The sequence below is a fragment of the Phyllobates terribilis genome, unplaced genomic scaffold (assembly GCF_046119375.1).
Source record: "Phyllobates terribilis strain yellow unplaced genomic scaffold, ASM4611937v1 Scaffold_5__5_contigs__length_657084704, whole genome shotgun sequence".
Taxonomy (NCBI): Eukaryota; Metazoa; Chordata; class Amphibia; order Anura; family Dendrobatidae; genus Phyllobates; species Phyllobates terribilis.
In genome coordinates this window covers 293,555,741-293,577,482 of record NW_027362765.1, presented here as the reverse complement: position 1 = coordinate 293,577,482, position 21,742 = coordinate 293,555,741, and the positions used below count along the sequence as shown (strand labels likewise).

The window sequence follows — 21,742 nt, the reverse complement described above, 5'->3', positions numbered from 1 at the left end:
CACAGTATCTGCTGGTAACATCAATTTTGCGCAATCATTTCACCACTTTTTTAGCCCATCCTTTGCAAGGCCACAGGAGACAAGAAGTCTGACACATAGTCAACGCCTAGAGACGATGGTACAGGAGTATCTCCAAGTAAACATTGAAGCCATGACTGTGTCACTGGACCCTTGCTCTTTTTGGGCTTCCAATCTGGATAAATGGCCGGAGCTAGCCACTTACGCCTTGGAGATCTTGTCATGCCCCGCAGCCAGCGTTCTGTCTGAACGTGTGTTCAGCGCTGCTGGTGGTGTGCTGACAGATAAGCGCACGCGGCTCTCCACTGATAATAGACAGACTCACGTTCATAAAGATGAACAAATCATGGATCCGAAACGACTTTTCTACCCCTGTGTCATCCTGGGGAGAGTAAAAGATGGATGATTGGTTAAAATCACCCTACCAACCATTTTAAGCTTTCAAATTACTAATCATGTTTATCTGTATCTTGGCTGGAAAATAATTTGGGCTTTGTAGCAGTGTGCAGCACTGATTCTATTAGGCCATCTATAATAAGCTCCACCAGATTTAAAATTACTAATCATGTTTATCTGTATCTTGGCTGGAAAATAATTTGGGCTTTGTAGCAGTGTGCAGCACTGATCCTATTAGGCCATCTATACTAAGCTCCACCAGATTTAAAATTAATAATAATTTTTAGCTGCATCTAGCCCGGAAAATAATTTTGGGGCTCCGAGATGCGCAAGACACATAAGTGCCTTCTTGCTGCACTACCTGCAACATGACCCTCATATTGTCAGAATTCGAAGTAATCATGACTACTGGGTTGCCACATTCTTAGATCCGCCAAACTTTTCGATCAACCTTTTCATTTTAATAAAGACCAAAAAAATGGTCATTTTTGAAATTATAAGCATTAGCAGGTTATTAGAAACTGAAATCAAACAGTTTTCAACTCAAAACTTTATTCTAGGTGATGTTACATTTTCACATAGGACCCCTTGTTCGAAAGGAGCTTCTGAACTCTCTCGTCCATTGAATTTGTCAGGTTTTGGATGGTTTCTGCTTCAATTGTTTTGCATGAGGACAGAATACCCTCCCAGAGCTGTTGCTTAGATGTGAACTGCCTCCCGCCATCATAGACACTCCTTTTGATGATGCTCCAGAGGTTCTGAATGGGGTAGAGGTCAGGGGAGCATGGGGGTCACACCATAAGTTTGTCCCCTTTTATGCCCATATCAGCCAGAGATGCAGATGTTTTATGTGCAGCATGAGATGGTGCATTATCATGCAAAAAAATGATCTTGCTGTGAAATACACGGTTCTTCTTCTTGAACCATGGCAGGAAGTGCTGTTTGAGAAAATCCACATACATTATGGAGTTCATCTTTAGCGCCTTCAGGGATCCTAAAGGGGCCGACAATCTCTCTCCCCATGATTCCAGCCCAAAACAATACTCCACCTCCTCCTTGTTGGCGCTGTAGCCGTGTTTGCGTGGGGTGTCCATCAACCAGCCATCCTCCACTCCATCCATCTGGACCATCGAGCGCTGCACGGCACTCATCCGTGAACAAAACAGTTTTGAAATCAGTCTTCATGTAATGTTTGGCCCACTGGAGCCGTTTCTGCTTGTGTGAAGTGGATAGAGGAGGTCGACAGGATGGCGTATGCACAGCTGCAAACCTCTGAAGGACCCTGCATCTTGTTGTTCGGGGAACGTTGGAGGCACCAGCAGCTTCAAAAACTTGTCTGCTGCTATGACAAGGCTTTTTTGCCGCTGCTCTTTTAACCTGACGTAATTGCTTGTAGGAAAGAGTCCTCAATTTGCCCTTATCAGCACGCACACGTGTGTACTGTGAATCAGCTACATACTTCTTGATTGCCAAGACACTTCATCCTGATCATCGCACAATGTTGATTGTAGTCATGCCTTGACCTAAACACTCCACAATTTGTTGCTTCTCAGCCGCCGACACATCCTTTTTCTTTCCCATTTTGGCAGAAAATGTAGGCTGCTTAATAATGTGAGACAGCCTTCTTAAGTAGTCTTGCCTTTCATTGGACACACCTGCCAAACTAATTAGCACAGGTGTCTGCAATTGCTTACAGTGATATAAAGAGCCCTGACACACATCACCATCAATGAGTTTAACTGACAAACAAACAAATTCTTCCCTTATCACTCCTAAACACTTTTTGCATAATAATTTGGAACACAGTGTACATGTGCTTTTCCACAAAACACCAGTGGTTCACGTAGTGAATCTTACAGTTCTAACTTGCCAACCGTGGTCTGTATGGAGTTGTTCAATAAAGGGCCCAAAATTAAGATAACATAGATGGGAGAGGTCTCTATGAATAGGAATTCCTAAGTATTTGATACCCTGTGAGGGCCAGGCAAAGGGAAAGTTGGACTGGATGGAATCCTATATGGATTTGGGGAGGGAGACATCGAGGGCCTCAGACTTCGCTGCATTGATTTTAAAATTTGACCATGTAACAAAGTGATCTATTTCAGCCATAACAGCATGGATGGATATATGTGATTGAGTGATATATACTAGGACATCATCAGCAAATAGAGAGCACTTGTACTCGGTGCCTCCCACCTCAATCCACCTAATATTGGGGTTATGGCGAATTGATGAGAGCAGGTGCTCCGTCACTAGGATGTATAAGAGAGGGGACAGAGAACATCCCTGCCTTGTCCCATTGGTGATTGTGAAAGGTGATGAAAATGTTCTGACGCGCCCCCTGGGCCTTGGGACACCCGGAGCCGGACCCTTTTTGGTGGATGCTGGTGGTTGTAGTCTCCGTGGCGGCGACCCGGTTCCGTGGCTCAGGGCGGTCAAACCAGTGGCGGAACTATTTATGTGGTTTTGATGTTTAAATGTCCGACTACGCCACCCGTGGATTGCGGTCAGAGTGAACCACCGCTCCAGGGCAGACCGCTGAGGCTGGTGTTGTGGGTGCAGCAGAGCGTAGCATAACTCCCCACGGGAGGAGTATAGCCTCAGGGCAGTGTATGCTGAGGATGGGGGTGATGGTGCAGGGCAGCAGCAGTAACGACACGGAGTCAGTGATGCAGTCCAGGGCCTTTACTCACAGTTCTAATTATCCAGACCACGTCTGCAGGTAACGGCTGCCCACGTCGTACTGTGCTCACCAGGTGAGGGGCTCAGACAACTCCCAGATAACTTTGGAGCGCTTCACAGGACCCCCTTTGTGTGTCCTTTGTCTGGCCTTTCTTACCAACCCTTCTGTCCGGCTGCCTCGGGCCTCCTCTTGGTAAACTTGGCGCCAGTTTCCCTGACCCTATGTGGTGCCTTCCTAGCGGGTGTAGCAAGGGGCTGCGCCACATAAAATGTCACAGCCTCCGGTTTCTAGCTGAGGGTTGTTTCCTGCCTCCACTAGTTTCGGGGACCGGTCTCCCCCTTTGGCCTGACCCCTACACGCAGGTGGATTCGGGCGTGCGGTGGCGACTCGCCCGTCCGCACCCCTGGGATCCCTTCATTCCTCGTTCCTGGAGCCTTCTCCGCTCCTCTTCCTTCCTTCTCCCTCTTCCAGGCCTGGGCCTCTGTTACTAGACCCGCCTCCGGAGCAGAGCTCATGCAGAGCCCCTGCTCCCTGCCACTTCTGCTCAGACTTCTCTGCACTGAACTAAGATGGTGCCCACCTTTTATACTCCCTTCTCAATGCACCCAGGAACTGCTTCCTCCCTGCTCCTGCACTACAGGGTTCCCCTTCCTCAGTGTTCCCTCCCCCCACTCCAGCCAGGGACAGGGACTGTCGTGCCCATCTCAGGGGCATATTGGTCACCCTGCCCCACGGCAATGTGGTGTAATGCATGCAGGTGTCGGGTCCTGATCCACACTACATCCTTACCTGAGAGTGAGATATCACACCTCTGGGTGAGGTGCAATAGCTCTGTAGCAACCGAGCCCTCAGGGTAATACAGTTCCATTCATCTTCAGCCTAGGTGACGTATTGCGATACAGGGCCGTGATTTTGGCTATAAAAGGGTCCCCTAGACCCCTACCCCAAGCTTTTTAAGAGAATCATATATGGCGTGCCAGGAGACTCTATGGAATGTTTTCTCAGCATCCAACGAGAGTATCTAATTACAAATTTTTAACTGCATCTAGCCCAGGAAATACTTTGTGCCTAGTAGCAGTGTCTGCTAGTCAGCGGATTATCCCGGCTGTTAAGCAAGCTACACCACCTGTAGTTTTGACACTTAATTTTTTCAAAGGAAATGCTTCGGGACCACGGGATACTCAGTGAAGAGCATCAGGAGGCACCCCAAGGCATAGGGGCTGGGACTGGCAGTAGGATGCCTTGCGGTGGACAGCCGAGCTCGATCCTTATAAAAGCTTTTTAACTGCAGCAGCTTTAGTGGACGCTACTGGAGCTGGAATTACGCTGCTGCTGGCATGAGACTTGCTCTCCAATAGATCCTTGTAAATGGATTTAAAGTGTATTCATTCAAATTAGAGAGACAATTTAAATTAAAAAGCTTAGAGCTGCCTCCACCACAGGGGGGCTCGCTCGACCCACCAGCGGACAGGCACCAGTATTGGGAGAGGGGGGCTGGCCGTCAGGGTTCACCGCGGCTCTGGCACAAACCCGGCGACACCGAGGTGGCACGGGCAGGAGCGGACTGAACGTGTCGGCTTCTCACTTTTTGGATTTTAGAAGGGCATGACATGCCTATATCTGTGTCTCCCCCTCCTTTTACTCCTCCACCTCTTTTCTTTTCGCATGACTATATGTACTTGTCACTTTTCCATGTGTTAGTTGTGTCTTCAGAGCAGTTTGTCAGCTTTTGGACACCTTTGAAGGTGTTTTCTATGTGTTTCTATGTGTTTTTGTTTGCCTGCCATTGGTTTTAACGGTGTTCGAAGGTGTTCGACGAACAGTTCGACGAACAGTTCGGCGAACACACGGGTGTTCGACGAACCGAACCGAACTCGAACACTACGGGGGTGGCTCAACACTAGTCGTGATGATGATAAAGGCCACCATCTCCTTAGCTTGCTGCTTGTACTTTTTTATGGGAATCAGCTTGGCTCCAACCAGCCTGGAATATTTCCAGTGAACAATAGCATGACGCCATGGTATTAGCAGTGCCTCCAGTACCAGTAGCGAAGCCATCCACAATTTCCTTCCCAGGAATTTTATTTGGTAGACTGAGTGGCTGCCCAAATACATTAGTTTCTTACAAAGGAGCTGAAGATACTGAGTGGCAGTAGGTGCAAGTTTCTCCAGCATGTTAGATATCAGAGGGAGAACAGAGAGGGCATCGCAGTGGCTCAGTGATTAGCACTGAAGCCTTTCAGCGCTGGGGTCCAGGGTTCAAATCCCACCAAGGACAACATCTGCAAGGATTTTATATGTTCTCCCTGTGTTTGCGTGGGTTTCTCCCTCAGTAAAAAAGCAGCCATAGAGTGTCCAGGAACCTTCCCACATACTTTTCTTAGCCAGGGCTGCTTCTCGGCAGGGTTGGACGGGCCCACCAGAGAACCAGAGAATCCTCCTGTGGGCCCTGGCTTCTCCTTCAGGAGAGTTCATAGTGCCAAGGTGAGGTCATAATGATGGTAGAGGCCACCATCTGCTTAGTTTTCTGTTACTTGGAATGCAAGCGCAAGAATGCAGCCAGCCACCCACCCACAGGCCGCAATACTAAACTGCCACATTTCTAGACAGCTGCTTGCACTTGAAATGTTGCCTTTTAGGCTCGTGGAGGCAGTGTTATGATTTGCAACAAGTACTAAGGAAAGCTAGGGGAAAGCTGTCCCTACATTAAGACTAAGCTGAATCCCTACGATGTAGCGGGCTGCCTGTTCCTAGCGAACAAACCCGCCTTTGTCCTTGGATAGTCTGAACGAAGACCTATAGCATAAGGGGAGGGGTCCCTGAAAGAAATAAGGACTGGGACAAAAATGTGACACCTCCTAAACGGAGAAGTTGTTGCAGGACACAAAAGACAAACTGACAAAAAGGTACTAGAGGTCCCAGAAGGACCAAGCGAACTGACAGAGAAAGGCGCCGAAGGACCTGGCTAGAGAAACAGTCAAACACTGCAGTCCAGCACAGCCGAAAGGGCGGAGCTGGAATATAAAGGCAGATGGTCACATGACCGCAAAACACAAGATGGAAAAAAACAAACAGGAGGGTTCTAACAGGCAGAAGCTTTCCACAACCTCATGGCGGCAGCCAGGTGTTCATACTCGGTCCCCAGTCGCCACTATTTCTCCCGGTATTGTCTCCGCCTTCCACAAGTGCGGGTCCCAGAAAATTACCTGTGCCCTCCCCAGTGCACTTACTGGGAAGGACCGCCTAACCACAAAACACGTGGACAGGTTAATGTGACCAGGGACGATACATTTCACGGACGCATGTCACTGGGTTAATATTCTGCTCGGTATCCTAGACAACGACCAAATTATTCATGATGGTTCGATCATCCATCTCCTTAACTTTGTGTTACTTGTAATGCAAGCGCAAGTATGCAGCCAGCCACCCACCCACAGGCTGAAATCCTAAACTGCCACATTTCAGGACTGTTTGCACTTGAAATGTTGCCTCTTAGGCTTGTGGAGGCGGAAGCTTTCCACAACCTCATGCCAGCGGTGGACGGGTGTCCGTACTTGGTCCCCAGTCGCCACTATTTCTTACGGTATCGTCTTCACCTTCCACAAGTGCGAGTCCCAGAACATTACGCGTGCCCTCCCCAGTGCACTTAAGTGGGAAGGACCGCCTAACCACAAACACGTGGATGTGAATGTGGCCAGGGATGGTTCATCTCACTGACGCATTCCACTGGGTTAATATTGTGGAAGCCAGGACCAAGTGGGACCCTGGGATGGAACACGTCCTCCCAACGAAGAGGATTGCGGGCCCTTGGTCAATCAGTGTTACCCCTACATTCTACAGCTCCTGCACCACCTCCTTCTCCTCTTCAGCCTCCATCTCCATCACTTGATTCATTATTTCAAAACATATTCCAGATTATTTACTTAAACTTGGGGTATGGCAATAACAAAAAGCAGGACTGTATGCTTAGGCGGCAAACCGCACACCATTGCAGAGTTGTTGAAAGCTGTATCAGAGAACCTGGTGTCAGCTCTGAAGCTATGCAAGCTCACACATGTACCATGCCTGGCCCTTGTGCTCAACTTAGTGGTTCTGCAGTTTCTCAAAAACTACACGGATCTGCCAGAGCTGCTTGTGAAAGTACGCCACATGTGTGCCCATTTCAGAAAGTCAGCTACAGCTTCCGCCGCCTTGGCAGGGCTTCAGCAGCGCTTGCAGCTTATAGCTCACCGACTGGTGTGCGATATGACTACATGTTGGAGATCAACTTTGCAGATGTTTGGAATGATTTTGAGCAGCAGAGAGCAGTTGTTGAGTACCAGCTTCAACACGTTCGTCGGCATTCAGGTCAGCCTCGGCACATAAGAGATGATGACATCTGTGCCCTCCTCCAAAATTTTGAGGACTCCACCAAGATGGTGAGCGGCGATGACACCATAATTAGCGTCATCATCCCGCTTCTCTGTCTACTGAAACACTCGCTGCTCACAATTAAAGAGGAGCCATTGCAGGCGGAACAAGGAACTATACAGGGTGATGCTACCCAGCCCAGCCTCATCTCATTGAGTGATAATGAGGAGGAAGAGAGCATAGACAGTAATACTCTTGATGAGAACAGGGAAGTGACGCACCCCCTTGGGCCGTGGGGTACTCGTGCCGGGCCGGTCATTGATAGGGGAGATGTCACACTGGTGGTGACCCGGTCCGTGACCCTGGGCAGTCAATAAAAGGGGATATTTACAGGGGATTTATAGTTTTTATATACAGTTCGTGACGTCACCTGTGTTATGCGGCTATATGGAGCTGCCGCTGCGGTGCAGAACCTCTGGAGCCGATGTTAGTGCAGCAGAGTTGGTTCAGCTCTCCACTGCCAGAGCTTCGCTCCAGGGCAGGAAGTAGTGATTTTATAGATGTTGCTGTGCGGTGTAGTGCAGATGATGGCGCAGTTAATAATCAGTCCACAACTTAATGGCCGTTTCCTCTTATCTTTACTTGCGGTGGTTAGGCAGACCGGGGCACGGGTACTAGCTGGTAGTAGAGGTCCGGGCGGCCCGGAAGCAAGTTGGGGGATCCACCTAGCCAGGTGGAGTTGTAGGCCTTCCCTTTGCGCTACCTCTTTGGCCCTGCTGCGTATAACTGTGCTGTGGCCCTCGTCCCTGAGTAAAACGTCTCTGTGCTCACCCGTATAGCAGGCAGCTCGAGCCTTCCTGGAGTGTCGCTCCCACGTGGCGGTGCGGGCCCTATGTGCTGCTGAGCCTCCGGGCGTCTGGTGGGGCCAGGAGACCTGCAGTCTCCTGCCCTCCGGATTCTGCTGCTGGGCTTTCGGTGCCCCACAACCTTGGACTCCGGTGTCCGGTTCTTCTGCGCTTTCCTCTGGGGTGAACTGCCGTGCAGCTCCACCAACTAGGTCTTTCCTCGTCGACGTCCTGACTTCAATTCCTCTCTGTTCTCCTCACACTAACTAACCCTGCCTCCAGATCCCAGGTGCTAAGGGGAGGAGCTCCCCTTCTTGGTCTGAAGCCAGGAAAGTGTTGCATGCTAGTATACCTGATTAGGGGACCCCTTCTTGCTTCCAGGCATGGCATCACCTCTTGTGAGGGAGGCAATGCCACTGTGGCAACCGGACTCCTTGGGTGCCACAGAAGTCTTGGCTGTTGGTAGTCTGGCACACAAGGTCGACTTTATGTTCCCCTGCCTCTACCGCGACCATCGCGTTGTACACATTTTGGGCATTACAGAAAACTGGCACGGCACAAGAGATTTCTTGAAGACGGCGGTGTGAGGTTCTGGTTAAGGAGGATGTCTGTCTTAGATCAGTTGCAGAACAGAGGGCACAGGAGGGGTGATACACAGAAATGAGGGAAGAGATATAGGCCGGTGCAGAACTGTGGACAGCTTGGTGGGTGAGAGAGATGAGTTTGTATTGTTTTCTGTAGTGACTGGCACAGGGTAGAGGCGTCAGTGAAGCGGCTTGCTAGAAATATGACCCTGGCTGCTGCATTCAGAAGGGATTGGAGAGGAGACAGTTTGTTTAGCGGGAGACCAATTAGAAGAGAGTTGCACTAGTGAATAAGAGTGACAGTAAGAGTTTTTGCAGTATCAAAGGTGAGAAAAGGTCGACTTCTGGAGAAGTTTTTAAGGTGCAGGTGATATGAGCGAGTGAGTGATTTTCCAAGTTGAATAAAGGTAAGTTGTGTGTCAAATATGACTCCAATATAGCAGGCGTGCCGAGTGAGAGTTATGGTGGCAGCACTTAAAGGAGATTGCAAAGTCAGGTACAGGTAGGTTAGTAGAGGGAGGAAACAGAAGGAGTTCATTTTGGGAGATATTAAGTTCAGGCTCTTATTGAAGAATTATAACAAAAAAAATTCCCATCTGACAACGCTGGCGGCAGAGGTCACAGTCAGACAGTTCATTGGACAACCAAGGAGTACAAGCGAGGAAGACACAAACCAGATGCGGCAGAGGCAGGAGAACGATGTGAAAGGTCTGGGACAGTTTTCTCAGACCCTTCAAGCACCCAGGCCCTGATACATGGGGTACTCTGACAAGGAGGGAAAAGTTTTGGAAGATGCAAGCTGGACACGTGGCATGAACTGCCTTTCTATGTCTTGGAGGTCCTTGCCGCTAGCGTTTTGTCAGAGATAGTTATAATGTCCCCGGCGGCACTAAAAGCTGATAAAATTGATTGGCGCATTCGCCTGTCAACTGAAAATGCTGACAGGCTGACTCTTATAAAAATGAACAAGGAATGAATTGCGCCAGACTCCTCATCACCACCAGATGATAGCATCAAACATAAACTGAAATCCAGTGGGTTTTTTTTTGTGAGTCTATTCCCATGCACCCCTTTACTCCCAGACATGGGTATACCCTTCAGGAATTGTTCTATTTTATGTCGCCCTCCTCCTTCTCCTCATCCTCCACCACCATGTCACCAGGATGACCATGATGCAACACCCACATAATTTTTTAAGGGTGTTTCTGATTAGAGATGAGCAAATATTTCAATATTTGTTTCGGATTACAATCGCCATTTTCGCAATATTCGCCAATGTAATTGTTGAATATTCGCCGAACATTGCCAAATGCCATTGGATTCAATGGGTGCCAAAATGTATCCCCTTGCCCTTGCCACTTCTACTTTGTGGTCCAAAAAAGGCTGATCCAGCTACTTTGGAGAGGGAGATGGGGGGTAAATATTATTTTTGGCAGGCTGCAGTTTGCACATTAGAGAGGCGAAGGGGATGAATATTGAGGCTGCACAGTTTGCACATTACAGAGGGTGAGGGGGTAAATATTGTGGCTGCACAGTTTGCTCATTACAGGGGAAGGGGATAAATATTATTTCTGGCTGGCTGCAGTTTGCACATTACAGGTGGGGTGAAGGAGTAAATATTATTTCTAGCTGCACAGTTTGCACATTACATGGGGAGGGGGTAAATATTGTGACTGCACAATTAGTACATTACAGGGGCGAGGGGGTTTAAATATTGTGGCTGCATAGTTTGCACATTACATGGGGGAGGGGGTTTAAATATTGTGGCTGCATAGTTTGCACATTACATGGGGGAAGGGGTAAATATTGTGACTGCACAGTTATCACATTACAGGGGCAAGGGGGGTTTAAATATTGTGGCTGCATAGTTTGCACATTACAAGGGGAGGGTGTAAATATTGTGGCTGCACAGTTTGCACATTACATGGGGGAGGGGGGTAAATATTGTGGCTGCACAGTTTACACATTACAGGGGGGTAAATATTGTGGCTGCACAGTTTGCACATTACAGGGGGAGGGGATAAATATTCTGGCTGCACAGTTTTAGGGGTAGAGGTGGCACATTCAGACTTTTGCTATAGGGCCCCATGATTTCTATGTACGTCCCTGAAGGTGAGGTATTGGAAGAATCTACAAAACAATAAGTACCTATTATTATTTCTTAACTGCCTCTGCTTACAGACTTTATTATACAGTTCTACTGGATTTACAGACTGTATTCATAGTTCTGCTGGTCATTAGTGGGAACAGTCAACAAGTTTGATTTCGGACTCATCTTTCAAATTTTAGCTGCTTTAGTCCATCTGAGTCCTAGAATTGAAATCATCAAATAGAGCTCCAGTTCTACTTTCACTAACGTGACAGTAATTCTGACTCGCCGGATCTCAAAGTATGCCTCGGAAGTGGCTTTTACAATGTAAGTCTATAGAGCGTCAGAACAGGTCTCCATTAGCTTACATTGTAAAAGAAAAGTCCTGCTCACATATAAACCTCCATGAGTCAAAATTGCAGTAACATTAGTGACAAGAGGACCGAAGCAGCGCTGGAGACTGGGGAAGACAGCGATCGGTAAATATATTTACACACTTAACCTACATTACATGTACATTTAGGCTATGTGCCCGTGATGCAGAAATGCTCCAGATTTTTCCTGAGCGTTTCTTCATCTCCCTGGCAGAAAAAAAGCATGCGCATTTTACATACGCTTTTTCTGCCAGGGACAAGCGTTTGTCAAGCGTTTTTAGCATGCGAATTCGCATGCTTTTGTCAAGTGCTTTTCCAAGTGATTTTAGCATCACTTGGAAAAGTGCTTAAAAGTTGGTCACACAATATAAATCCATGCATGAATTTATATTGTGTGACCAACATAATGTTAAAAAAAAATTAGAACGTAAAAAATAAAAAATAACCTTATACTCACCTTCTGATGGCCCCCGCTCTGCTCCCGGTGTCGCTGCTGGCTCCGTGGTGGGTACCGGTAATGTAAAAGAACCTTCCATGACGTCAGCGGTCATGTGACAGGTCATGCGACCGCCAACGTCAGCGAATTTGTCTCTGAGGGCGTGAACTTCTTCCCATACAAGACATTGGCCAATTATAAACAGACAGCAAAATATAGTTGAAAAAAAAAAAAGTCCCCACAATAGCTAAGAACAAGTTTTCTCCTGTGTGAGACATGTAATGAAAATTAGTCTGTTTTCCCCAGTGATCTCACTGCAGAGCTGTGTGTGATTATAAAGTGTCAGAAGCTAAATTGATTGTGATTACTAACACTTCTTCAGCTTTCATCCCACAGCAGTCAGTGTGGGGAGAGGGGAAATACACTGCTCAAAAAAATAAAGGGAACACTTATTATTGGCAATTATCAAGACACCCTCAATAAAGGAGAGTTTCTGCAGGCGGGGACCACAGACCACATTTCAGTACCAATGCTTTCTGGTTGATGTTTTGGTCACTTTCGAATGTTGGCTGTGCTTTCACACTCGTGGTAGCATCAGAAGGACTCTACAACCCACAGAAATTGCTCAGGTAGTGCAGCTCATCCAGGATGGCACATCAATGCGAGCTGTGGCAAGAAGGTTTGCTGTGTCTGTCAGCGTAGTGTCCAGAGGCTGGAGTCGCTACCAGGAGACAGGCCAGTACACCAGGAGACAGGTGGGTGCCATAAGAGGGCAACAACCCAGCAGCAGGAGCGCTACCTCCGCCTTTGTGCAAGGAGGAAAAGGAGGAGCACTGCCAGAACCCTGCAAATGACCTCCAACAGGCCACAAATGTGCATGTGTCTGCACAAACGGTTAGAAACCGACTCTATGAGGGTGGTATGAGGGCCCGACGTCCACAGATGGGGGTTGGCTCACAGCCCAATACCGTGCAGGACGCTTGGCATTTTCCACAGAACACCAGGATTGGCAAAGTCGCCCTGGTGCCCTGTGCTCTTCACGGATGAAAGCAGGTTCACACTGAGCACTTGTGACAGACGTGACAGAGTCTGGAGACACCATGGAGAGCGATCTGCTGCCTGCAACATCCTTCAGCATGACCGGTTTGGCAGTGGGTCAGTAATGGTGTGGGGTGGCATTTCTTTGGAGGGCCGCACAGCCCTCCATGTGCTCGCCAGAGGTAGTCTGACTGCCATTAGGTACCGAGATGAGATCCTCAGACCCCTTGTGAGACCATATGCTGGTGCAGTGGGCCCTGGGTTCCTCCTAATGCAGGACAATGCCAGACCTCATGTGGCTGGAGTGTGTCAGCAGTTCTTACAAGATGAAGGCATTGAAGCTTTGGACTGGCCCGCCCGTTCCCCAGACCTGAATCTGATTGAGCACATCTGGGACATCATGTCTCGCTCCATCCACCAACGTCACGTTGCACCACAGACTGTCCAGGAGTTGGTAGATACTTTAGTCCAGGTCTGGGAGGAGATCCCACAGGAGACCATTCGCAACCTCATCAGGAGCATGTCCAGGCTTTGTAGGGAGGTCATACAGGCACGTGGAGGCCACACACAATACTGAGCCTCATTTTGACTTGTTTTAAGGACATTGCATCAAAGGTGGATCAGCCTGTAGTGTGTTTTTCCACTTTAATTTTGGGGATGACTCCAAATCCAGGCCTCCATTGGTTGATACATTTGATTTCCATTGATGATTTTTGTGTGATTTTGTTGTCAGCAGCACATTCAACTTTGTACAGAACAAAGTATTCAATGAGAATATTTCATTCATTCAGATCTAGGATGTGTTATTTGAGTGTTCCCTTTATTTTTTTGAGCATTGTATATCAGGGCTGACAACAGAGGAAAATTACAGTTGCAGACGTGTGTAGTGAGACAAAGTTCAGCTGTACTATCTCTCCCTCCACAGTGACTGTTGTGAGATGGAAGTTGAAAGGTGTATGTAAACACACTCAGCTCTGCTCCCGGTATCTTGTAATCACATACAGCTCTGCAGTGAGATCACAGACATGTCTGTCATTACATGTCTCCACATGTCTCAGTTATTATAGGGGTGTTTTCTTTTTTTTTCCAAGTATATTGTTGCCTGCTTATGATTGGTTAACGACATATAGGGGAAGAAGTACATGCCCCCAAAGACAAATTTCTGGTAACGGCCCATAGGACTTATTCTATATCATAACCTAACCTTTACAAGCTAATATCTACGCAACAGTGAGAAGTTAAAAAATAAAAACTACATTTTAGTCAGCTCAGCAGGCACTATTCCAGCATGTGGTTTAAAATGCTCCAACTGGTGAAACGCCTTCTTTAAAGAGTGGAGAACATTTCCTTGCTTCTGTAATACTTCTCCAATAATGGCTGTAATAAGATGGATTGAAGAGTTATCATTTCTATGCTTTGCTTTTTTTCCAGGAAGGGCTGAGGGTATCAGACTCTTGCTAGCTGATCAATGGGTTACATGGACTGATGAAGAAATGCTGATGGGCGCCTGGTTCTCTGGAAGAAATAACTTAAAGAAAAAAGCGGTGAGACGCGTTCTATGACCTGTCAAATTGCATGACGATACAACATTCTGCTTATACTTAACCCCTTCACCACCCAAGCCTGTTTTCACCTTCATGACCAGGCCAAATTTTACAATTCTGACCATTGTCACTTTATGTGGTAATAATTCTGGAATGCTTCAACGGATCCCATTGATTCTGAGATTGTTTTTTGTGACATATTGCACTTCATAATAGTGGTAAAATTTCTTTGATATGACTTGCGTTTATATGTGAAAAAAAATCTGAAATTTGGCAAAAATTTTGAAAATTGTGCAATTTTTAAACTTTTAATTTTTATGCCCTTAAATCAGAGAGTTATGTCACACAAAATAGTTAATAAATATAATTTTCCACAAGTCTACTTTACATCAGTAAAATTTTTTAAACATAATTTTTTTGTTACGAAATTAGAAGGGTTAAAAGTTGATCAGCGATTTCTAATTTTTCTAACAAAATTTACAAAACCATTTTTTTTAGGGACCACATCACATTTGAAGTGACTTTGAGCTGCCTATATGACAGGAAATACCCAAAAGTGACACCATTCTAAAAACTGCACCCCTCAAGGTGCATAAAAGCACATTCAAAAAGTTTATTAACCAGGTGCTTCACAGGAACTAGAGCAATGTGGAAGGAAAAAAATAATATTTAACTTTTTTTCACAAAAATGTTATTTTAAACCCAAATTTTTTTTATTTTCACAAGGTTAACAAGAAAAAATGGACCCCAAAATTAGTTGTGCAATTTCTCCTGAGCACGCCGATACCCCACATGTCGGGGAAAACTACTGTTTGTGTACACGGCAGGGTTCGGAAGGGAGGGAGCACCATTTGACTTTTGAATGCAAAATTTGCTGGAATAATTAGCGGATGCCATGTCGCATTTGGAGAGCCCCTGGTTTGCCTAAAAAGAGGAAACCTCTCACAAGGGACCCCATTTTGTCAACTAGACCCCTGTAGGAATGTATCTAGTTGTGTGGTGAGGACCTTGAACCCTCAGGTGCTTCACAGAAGTTTATAATGTTGAGCTGTGAAAATAAAAAAAATCTAATTTTTCCCACAAAAATGTTCTTTTAGCCCCAATTTTTTTATTTTGGGAAGGGTAACAGGAGAAAATGCACCATACAATTTGTTGTGCAATTTTTTCTGAGTATACCAATATCCTATATGAAGTCGAAAACTACTTTTGCGGCACAGTGCAAAGCTCCAAAAGGAAGAAGCGCCATATTGGAGTTCAGATTTTACTGGACTGGTTTGAGGGTGTCATGTCTCATTGGCAGAGCTCCTGAGATAGCTATAAACTAATAAGCACATTTTTAAGTGTGAACACGTACCAGCTGCAATGACTACATATCGCACAAAAAACGAAAGAAGGCACAGTAGCACTATAAAAGAAACAAAATATATGACAGCACTGAAAACATTAAGTCTAGACTTGTAAAGTGCTGCTGCACTTTCTTTTTTTTTCTTGAGCTGCTGAGGTGCCAGAACAGCAAAAACCCCCATAAATGACATCATTTTACGAACTACACCTCTCAATGAATTAATCCAGAGGTGCAGTAATCTTCTTGACACCACATGTAACTCACTGAAATTTATACCATTGGGCGGTGAAGAAAGAATAATTGCATTTTTACTGCTAAAATGTTATTTTAGCCCCAAATTTTACATTTTTATAAGTGCCAATAGGAAAACATGGACCTCACAGTTTGTTGTGCAACTACTTTTCAGGCACAGTGCAAAACTCAGAAAGGAAGGAGCGCCATATTATAGTGCAGATTTTACTGTTATGGTTTGCGGGTGCCATGACCCACTAGCAGAGCCCCTGAGGTGCCAGAACATCTGAATCCCCCCATAAGTGACCCCATTTTACAAACTACACCTTTCAATGAATTCATTCAGGGGTGCAGTGATCATACTGACAGCACATGTGTGTCACCGAATTTTATACCATTGGGCAATGAAGAATAATAATTACATTTTTACCACCAAAAAATTGTTTTAGCCCCAGATTTTACATTTTCACATGGGGAAATGGGTAAAAATGGCAACAAAATTTGTCACACAATTTCTGCTGAATGTGGCAATACTTCATATGTGGCTGTACAGCACTGCTTAGTCACATGGAGAGACTCGGGAGAGACAGAGCGCTATTTGCCTCCTGGAGCACAGATTTTCCTAAAATAGTTTCGTCTCCATATACAGATTCCCTAAGTGCTAGAAGAACAGAATACCCCCTTCAAATGACCCAATTTTGGAAATTATACACCTTTGGGAATTTACAAGTGTAGTGATTTATTTTGACTCCATGGATCTTTTCCATAAACAAGCAGCAGTGGATGTTGCTGAGTGAAAATTGCAAATCTGCCATTGTAGTGCCCAGTAAGTTGTAGTGCCCAATACGTTATGCCCAGCTTGTGCTTCTGGAGACATGCACCCCTATATTAAGCGGGCTCTCATCGCTACAGAAATGCCAAACATGTGGATGCTAAATGTGGTTTAGGCACACTGTGGGGCTCAGAAGGGAGGGGGCATTTGGATTTGGAAGTGCAGAGTTCGCTGGATTTCTTTTGGCGGGCGAGGAGCCATAGAGCTTTTCCAGAGCCTTTGTACTACTATTAACATGGAAGCCCCCTATATTTCCATTAACAGTTGATAGACCTGAGTGGGAACTTGTTTTTTTGTGGATTGAGTTGAAGCTTTTATTGGGAGCAATTTACATAATGTTTAGGATCACATTTATCCTGCGCTCTACGCTGAGCACTTATATCAGGGTTTTCCATCTAAATCTCCGAATGACATGATTGAGATGAAACCCCGAGAGATCCATTCACTATAATGAGGCAGCAGAGTTACTCTGGGCTCTGTCTGACCTCTGTTCAGTGTTGTCCTTCTTTTCAGAGGTGCACAAAACTGTGGCCAACTGCACTTTTATGCATACCTAAAAAGACAGATACAGCCAGATCATAGGCCATACAGCATCCACAGTGTCTCCATCTGCCTCATTATAGGGAGTCTTCCGTTGGGTTTCCGTCTGAATATGTATTTCAAATATTTACATGGAAACCCCGGTGTAAGCGACCAGCGTAGAGAGCAGGATAAATGTCAGCTGAGCCTTACTGCGATCTTTGAGAGGCAGAATGAACAAATTATCAGCAGGTGAAGAATTGGTTGTATTTATTTTTTACGTCATTCCTCGTGCGGTATTAGTGATTAGACGACTTTATTCTTCGGATCGGTGTGATTACAGCGATACCAGATTTAAATCGGGTTTTTAAGTTTGGCTGCTGTCACACACTAAAAGATGCTTTTTTTGCAAAAACAAGTTTTTGCATTGCCATATTTTGAGAGCTATAATTTTTCCATATTTCAGCCAACAGAGTCATGTAAGGGCTTGTTTTTTTGCAGGACAAGTTGACATTTTTATTGGTACCATTTTCGGGTACATGACATTTTTCGATCGCTTTCTATTCCGATTTTTGGGAGGCAGAATGAACAACACCAGCAATTCAGGTGATTCAGCAATTTTTATTTGTATTATGCTGTTCTGCATGTGGTAAAATTGATAAGCCAGCTTTATTCTTCGGGTCAGAACGAATTACATCATTTTTCATGTTTTGGCGCTTTTAGATAAAAAAAAACTTTTTAAATTATTTTTGCATTGCTTTATTCTGAGAGCTATAACTTTATTTTTCCACTGACTGAGCTGTATGGCAGCTTGTTTTTTGTAGGTCTTGATGACGTTTTCAGCTATACCAATTTTATTTATATTCGTCTTTTTGATTGCGTTTTATTCCACTTGTTCAGTGGTATGATGAAAAAGCATTTTTTTGCCTCGTTTTTATTTAGTTTTTTACGATGTTCACTCAAGGAGTGTACTAGTGGTACAGTTTTATAGGTCGGATCGTTCCTTGCACAATGATACCCAATATGTGTACTTTTTTCATAAAAATACTTATTTATGGGTACAATATATAATTTATATATATACAGTATATATATATATATATATATATATATATATATATATATATATATATATACAGTGGTGGCCAAAAGTATTGGCACCCCTGCAAGTCTGTCAGATAATACTCAGTTTCTTCCTGAAAATGATTGCAATCACAAATTCTTTGGTATTATTATCTTCATTTAATTTGCTTGCAAGGAAAAAACACAAAAGAGAATGAAGCAAAAATCAAATCATTGATCATTTCACACAAAACTCCAAAAATGGGCCAGACAAAAGTATTGGCACCCTCAGCCTAATACTTGGTTGCACAACCTTTAGCCAAAATAACTGTGAACAACCGCTTCTGGTAACCATCAATGAGTTTCTTACAATGCTCTGCTGGAATTGTAGACCATTCTTCTTTGGCAAACTGCTCCAGGTCCCTGATATTTGAAGGGTGCCTTCTCCAAACTGCCATTTTGAGATCTCTCCACAGGTGTTCTATGGGATTCAGGTCTGGACTCATTGTTGGCCACCTTAGAAGTCTCCAGTGCTTTCTCTCAAACCATTTTATAGTGCTTTTGGAAGTGTGTTTTGGGTCATTGTCCTGCTGGAAGACCCATGACCTCTGAGGGAGACCCAGCTTTCTCACACTGGGCCCTACATTATGCTGCAAAATTTGTTGGTAGTCTTCAGACTTCATAATGCCATGCACACGGTCAAGCAGTCCAGTGCCAGAGGCTGCAAAGCAACCCCAAAACATCAGGGAACCTCCGCCATGTTTGACTGTAGGGACCGTGTTCTTTTCTTTGAATCTGACCAGAGAACATTCTTCCAAAACGTTTTAGGCTTTCTCAGGTAAGTTTTGGCAAACTCCAGCCTGGCTTTTTTATGTCCCGGGGTAAGAAGTGGGGTCTTCCTGGGTATCCTACCATACAGTCCCTTTTCATTCAGACGCCGACGGATAGTACAGGTTGACACTGTTGTACCCTCGGACTGCAGGGCAGCTTGAACTTGTTTGGATGTTAGTCGAGGTTCTTTATCCACCATCCGCACAATCTTGCGTTGAAATCTCTCGTCAATTTTTCTTTTCCGTCCACATCTAGGGAGGTTAGCCACAGTGCCATGGGCTTTAAACTTCTTGATGACACTGCGCACGGAAGACACAGGAACATTCAGGTCTTTGGAGATGGACTTGTAACCTTGAGATTGCTCATGCTTCCTCACAATTTGGTTTCTCAAGTCCTCAGACAGTTCTTTGGTCTTCTTTCTTTTCTCCATGCTCAATGTGGTCCACACAAGGACACAGGACAGAGGTTGAGTCAACTTTAATCCATGTTAACTGGCTGCAAGTGTGATTTAGTTATTGCCAACACCTGTTAGGTGCAACAGGTAAGTTACAGGTGCTGTTAATTAAACGAATTAGAGAAGCATCACATGATTTTTCAAATAGTGCCAATACTTTTGTCCACCCCCTTTTTTAGGTTTGGTGTGGAATTATATTCAATTTGGCTTTAGTACAATTCTTTTTGTGTTTTTTCATTGAAGACAAATTAAATGAAGATAATAATACCAAAGAATTTGTGATTGCAATCATTTTCAGGAAGAAACTGAGTATTATCTGTCAGAATTGCAGGGGTGCCAATACTTTTGGCCACCACTGTATATATATATATATATATATATATATATATATATAATTTTGTAATTTTTAAAAATATAGATTTTTGCAATTTTATTCTTCTTTTTTTTACTTAGTCCCTGTATGAGACTTTCTTTTTTTGCAGTCTGATCGCTTTTTAAAGCATTGCAATGCACTAGCACTGCAGTGCTTTATAAGCTGTCAGTGCTGCACTGACAGGAGTTAGTTAGATTGTGCACTGCGCATGATCTAACTAGCTTGCTAGCCCTGGTGACCCGAATGTCGTCATGGTCATCTGACATCTGGTCACCATGGCAATGATCGCCCACTCGCAATGATGTCATGGGGGCGCCGACTGGAGGAGAGAGGGAGTCCATTCCCTCTCCTTGCCTTCTAAATGCTGCGATCAATATCGATCACAGCATTTAGAGGGTTAAACTGCCGGGAGCGGTGCGGGCACTGCTATTGGCAGTGAGTGCCGGGTGTCAGCTGTCATGTCAGCTGATCACCTGGTAGCGATCGCGCGCGCACTGCTCTTGTGTGCGCAAAATCGCCAGGGCGTATCCATATGTCCAATCTCGGGAAGTCCTTCCCAACGTGGACGTATGGATATGTCAAAGGTCTGTAGGGGTTAAATAAGTTGAACTCTTCTGCTTCTTGGATTAGGCATTTGGAGAAGTCTCAGGAGTCGGACCTGGAACCATACCAAGTATAGTACACTGCTCAAAAAAATAAAGGGAACACTTAAACAACAGAATACAACTCCAAGTAAATCAAACTTCTGTGAAATCAAACTGTCCACTTAGGAAGCAACACTGATTGACAATCAATTTCACATGCTGTTGTGCAAATGGAATAGACAATAGATGGAAATTATTGGCAATTATCAAGACACCCTCAATAAAGGAGTGGTTCTGCAGGTGGGGACCACAGACCACATCTCAGTACCAATGCTTTCAGGCTGATGTTTTGGTCACTTTTGAATGTTGGTTGTGCTTTCACACTCGTGGTAGCATGAGATGGACTCTACAACCCACAAAAGTTGCTCAGGTAGTGCAGCTCATCCAGGATGGCACATCAATGCGAGCTGTGGCAAGAAGGTTTGCTGTGTCTGTCAGCGTAGTGTCCAGAGGCTGGAGGCGCTACCAGGAGACAGGCCAGTACACCAGGAGACGTGGAGGGGGCCGTAGGAGGGTAACAACCCAGCAGCAGGACTACCTCCGCCTTTGTGCAAGGAGGAACAGGAGGAGCACTGCCAGAGCCCTGCAAAATGACCTCCAACAGGCCACAAATGTGCATGTGCCTGCACAAACAGTTAGAAACCGACTCCATGAGGGTGGTATGAGGGCCCGACGTCCACAGATGGGGGTTGTGCTCACAGCCCAACACTGTGCAGGACGCTTTGCATTTGCCACAGAACACCAGGATTGGCAAAGTCGCCACTGGCGCTCTGTGCTCTTCACAGATGAAAGCTGGTTCACACTGAGCACATGTGACAGACGTGACAGAGTCTGGAGACGCCGTGGAGAGCGATCTGCTGCCTGCAACATCCTTCAGCATGACCAGTTTGGCCGTGGGTCAGTAATGGTGTGTGGTGGCATTTCTTTGGAGGGCCACACAGCTCTCCATGTGCTCTCCAGAGGTAGCCTGACTGCCATTAGGTACCAAGATGAGATCCTCAGACCCCTTGTGAGACCATATGCTGGTGCAGTTGGCCCTGGGTTCCTCCTAATGAAAGACAATGCCAGACCTCATGTGGCTGGAGTGTGTCAGC

The 21,742-nt window shown here is 45.5% G+C and overlaps 1 protein-coding gene across 1 annotated transcript in view; it reads left to right on the top strand.

Annotated features, from left to right (window-relative positions):
* LOC141271136 (glutathione S-transferase P 1-like) overlaps window positions 1-21,742 on the top strand; it is a 57,653-nt gene that overhangs the window by 20,044 nt on the left and 15,867 nt on the right. Inside the window, exon 3 of the mRNA XM_073681239.1 lies at window positions 14,245-14,357. Coding sequence (XP_073537340.1) covers window positions 14,245-14,357 — 113 coding nt within the window. The remainder of the gene's footprint in view (window positions 1-14,244; window positions 14,358-21,742) is intronic.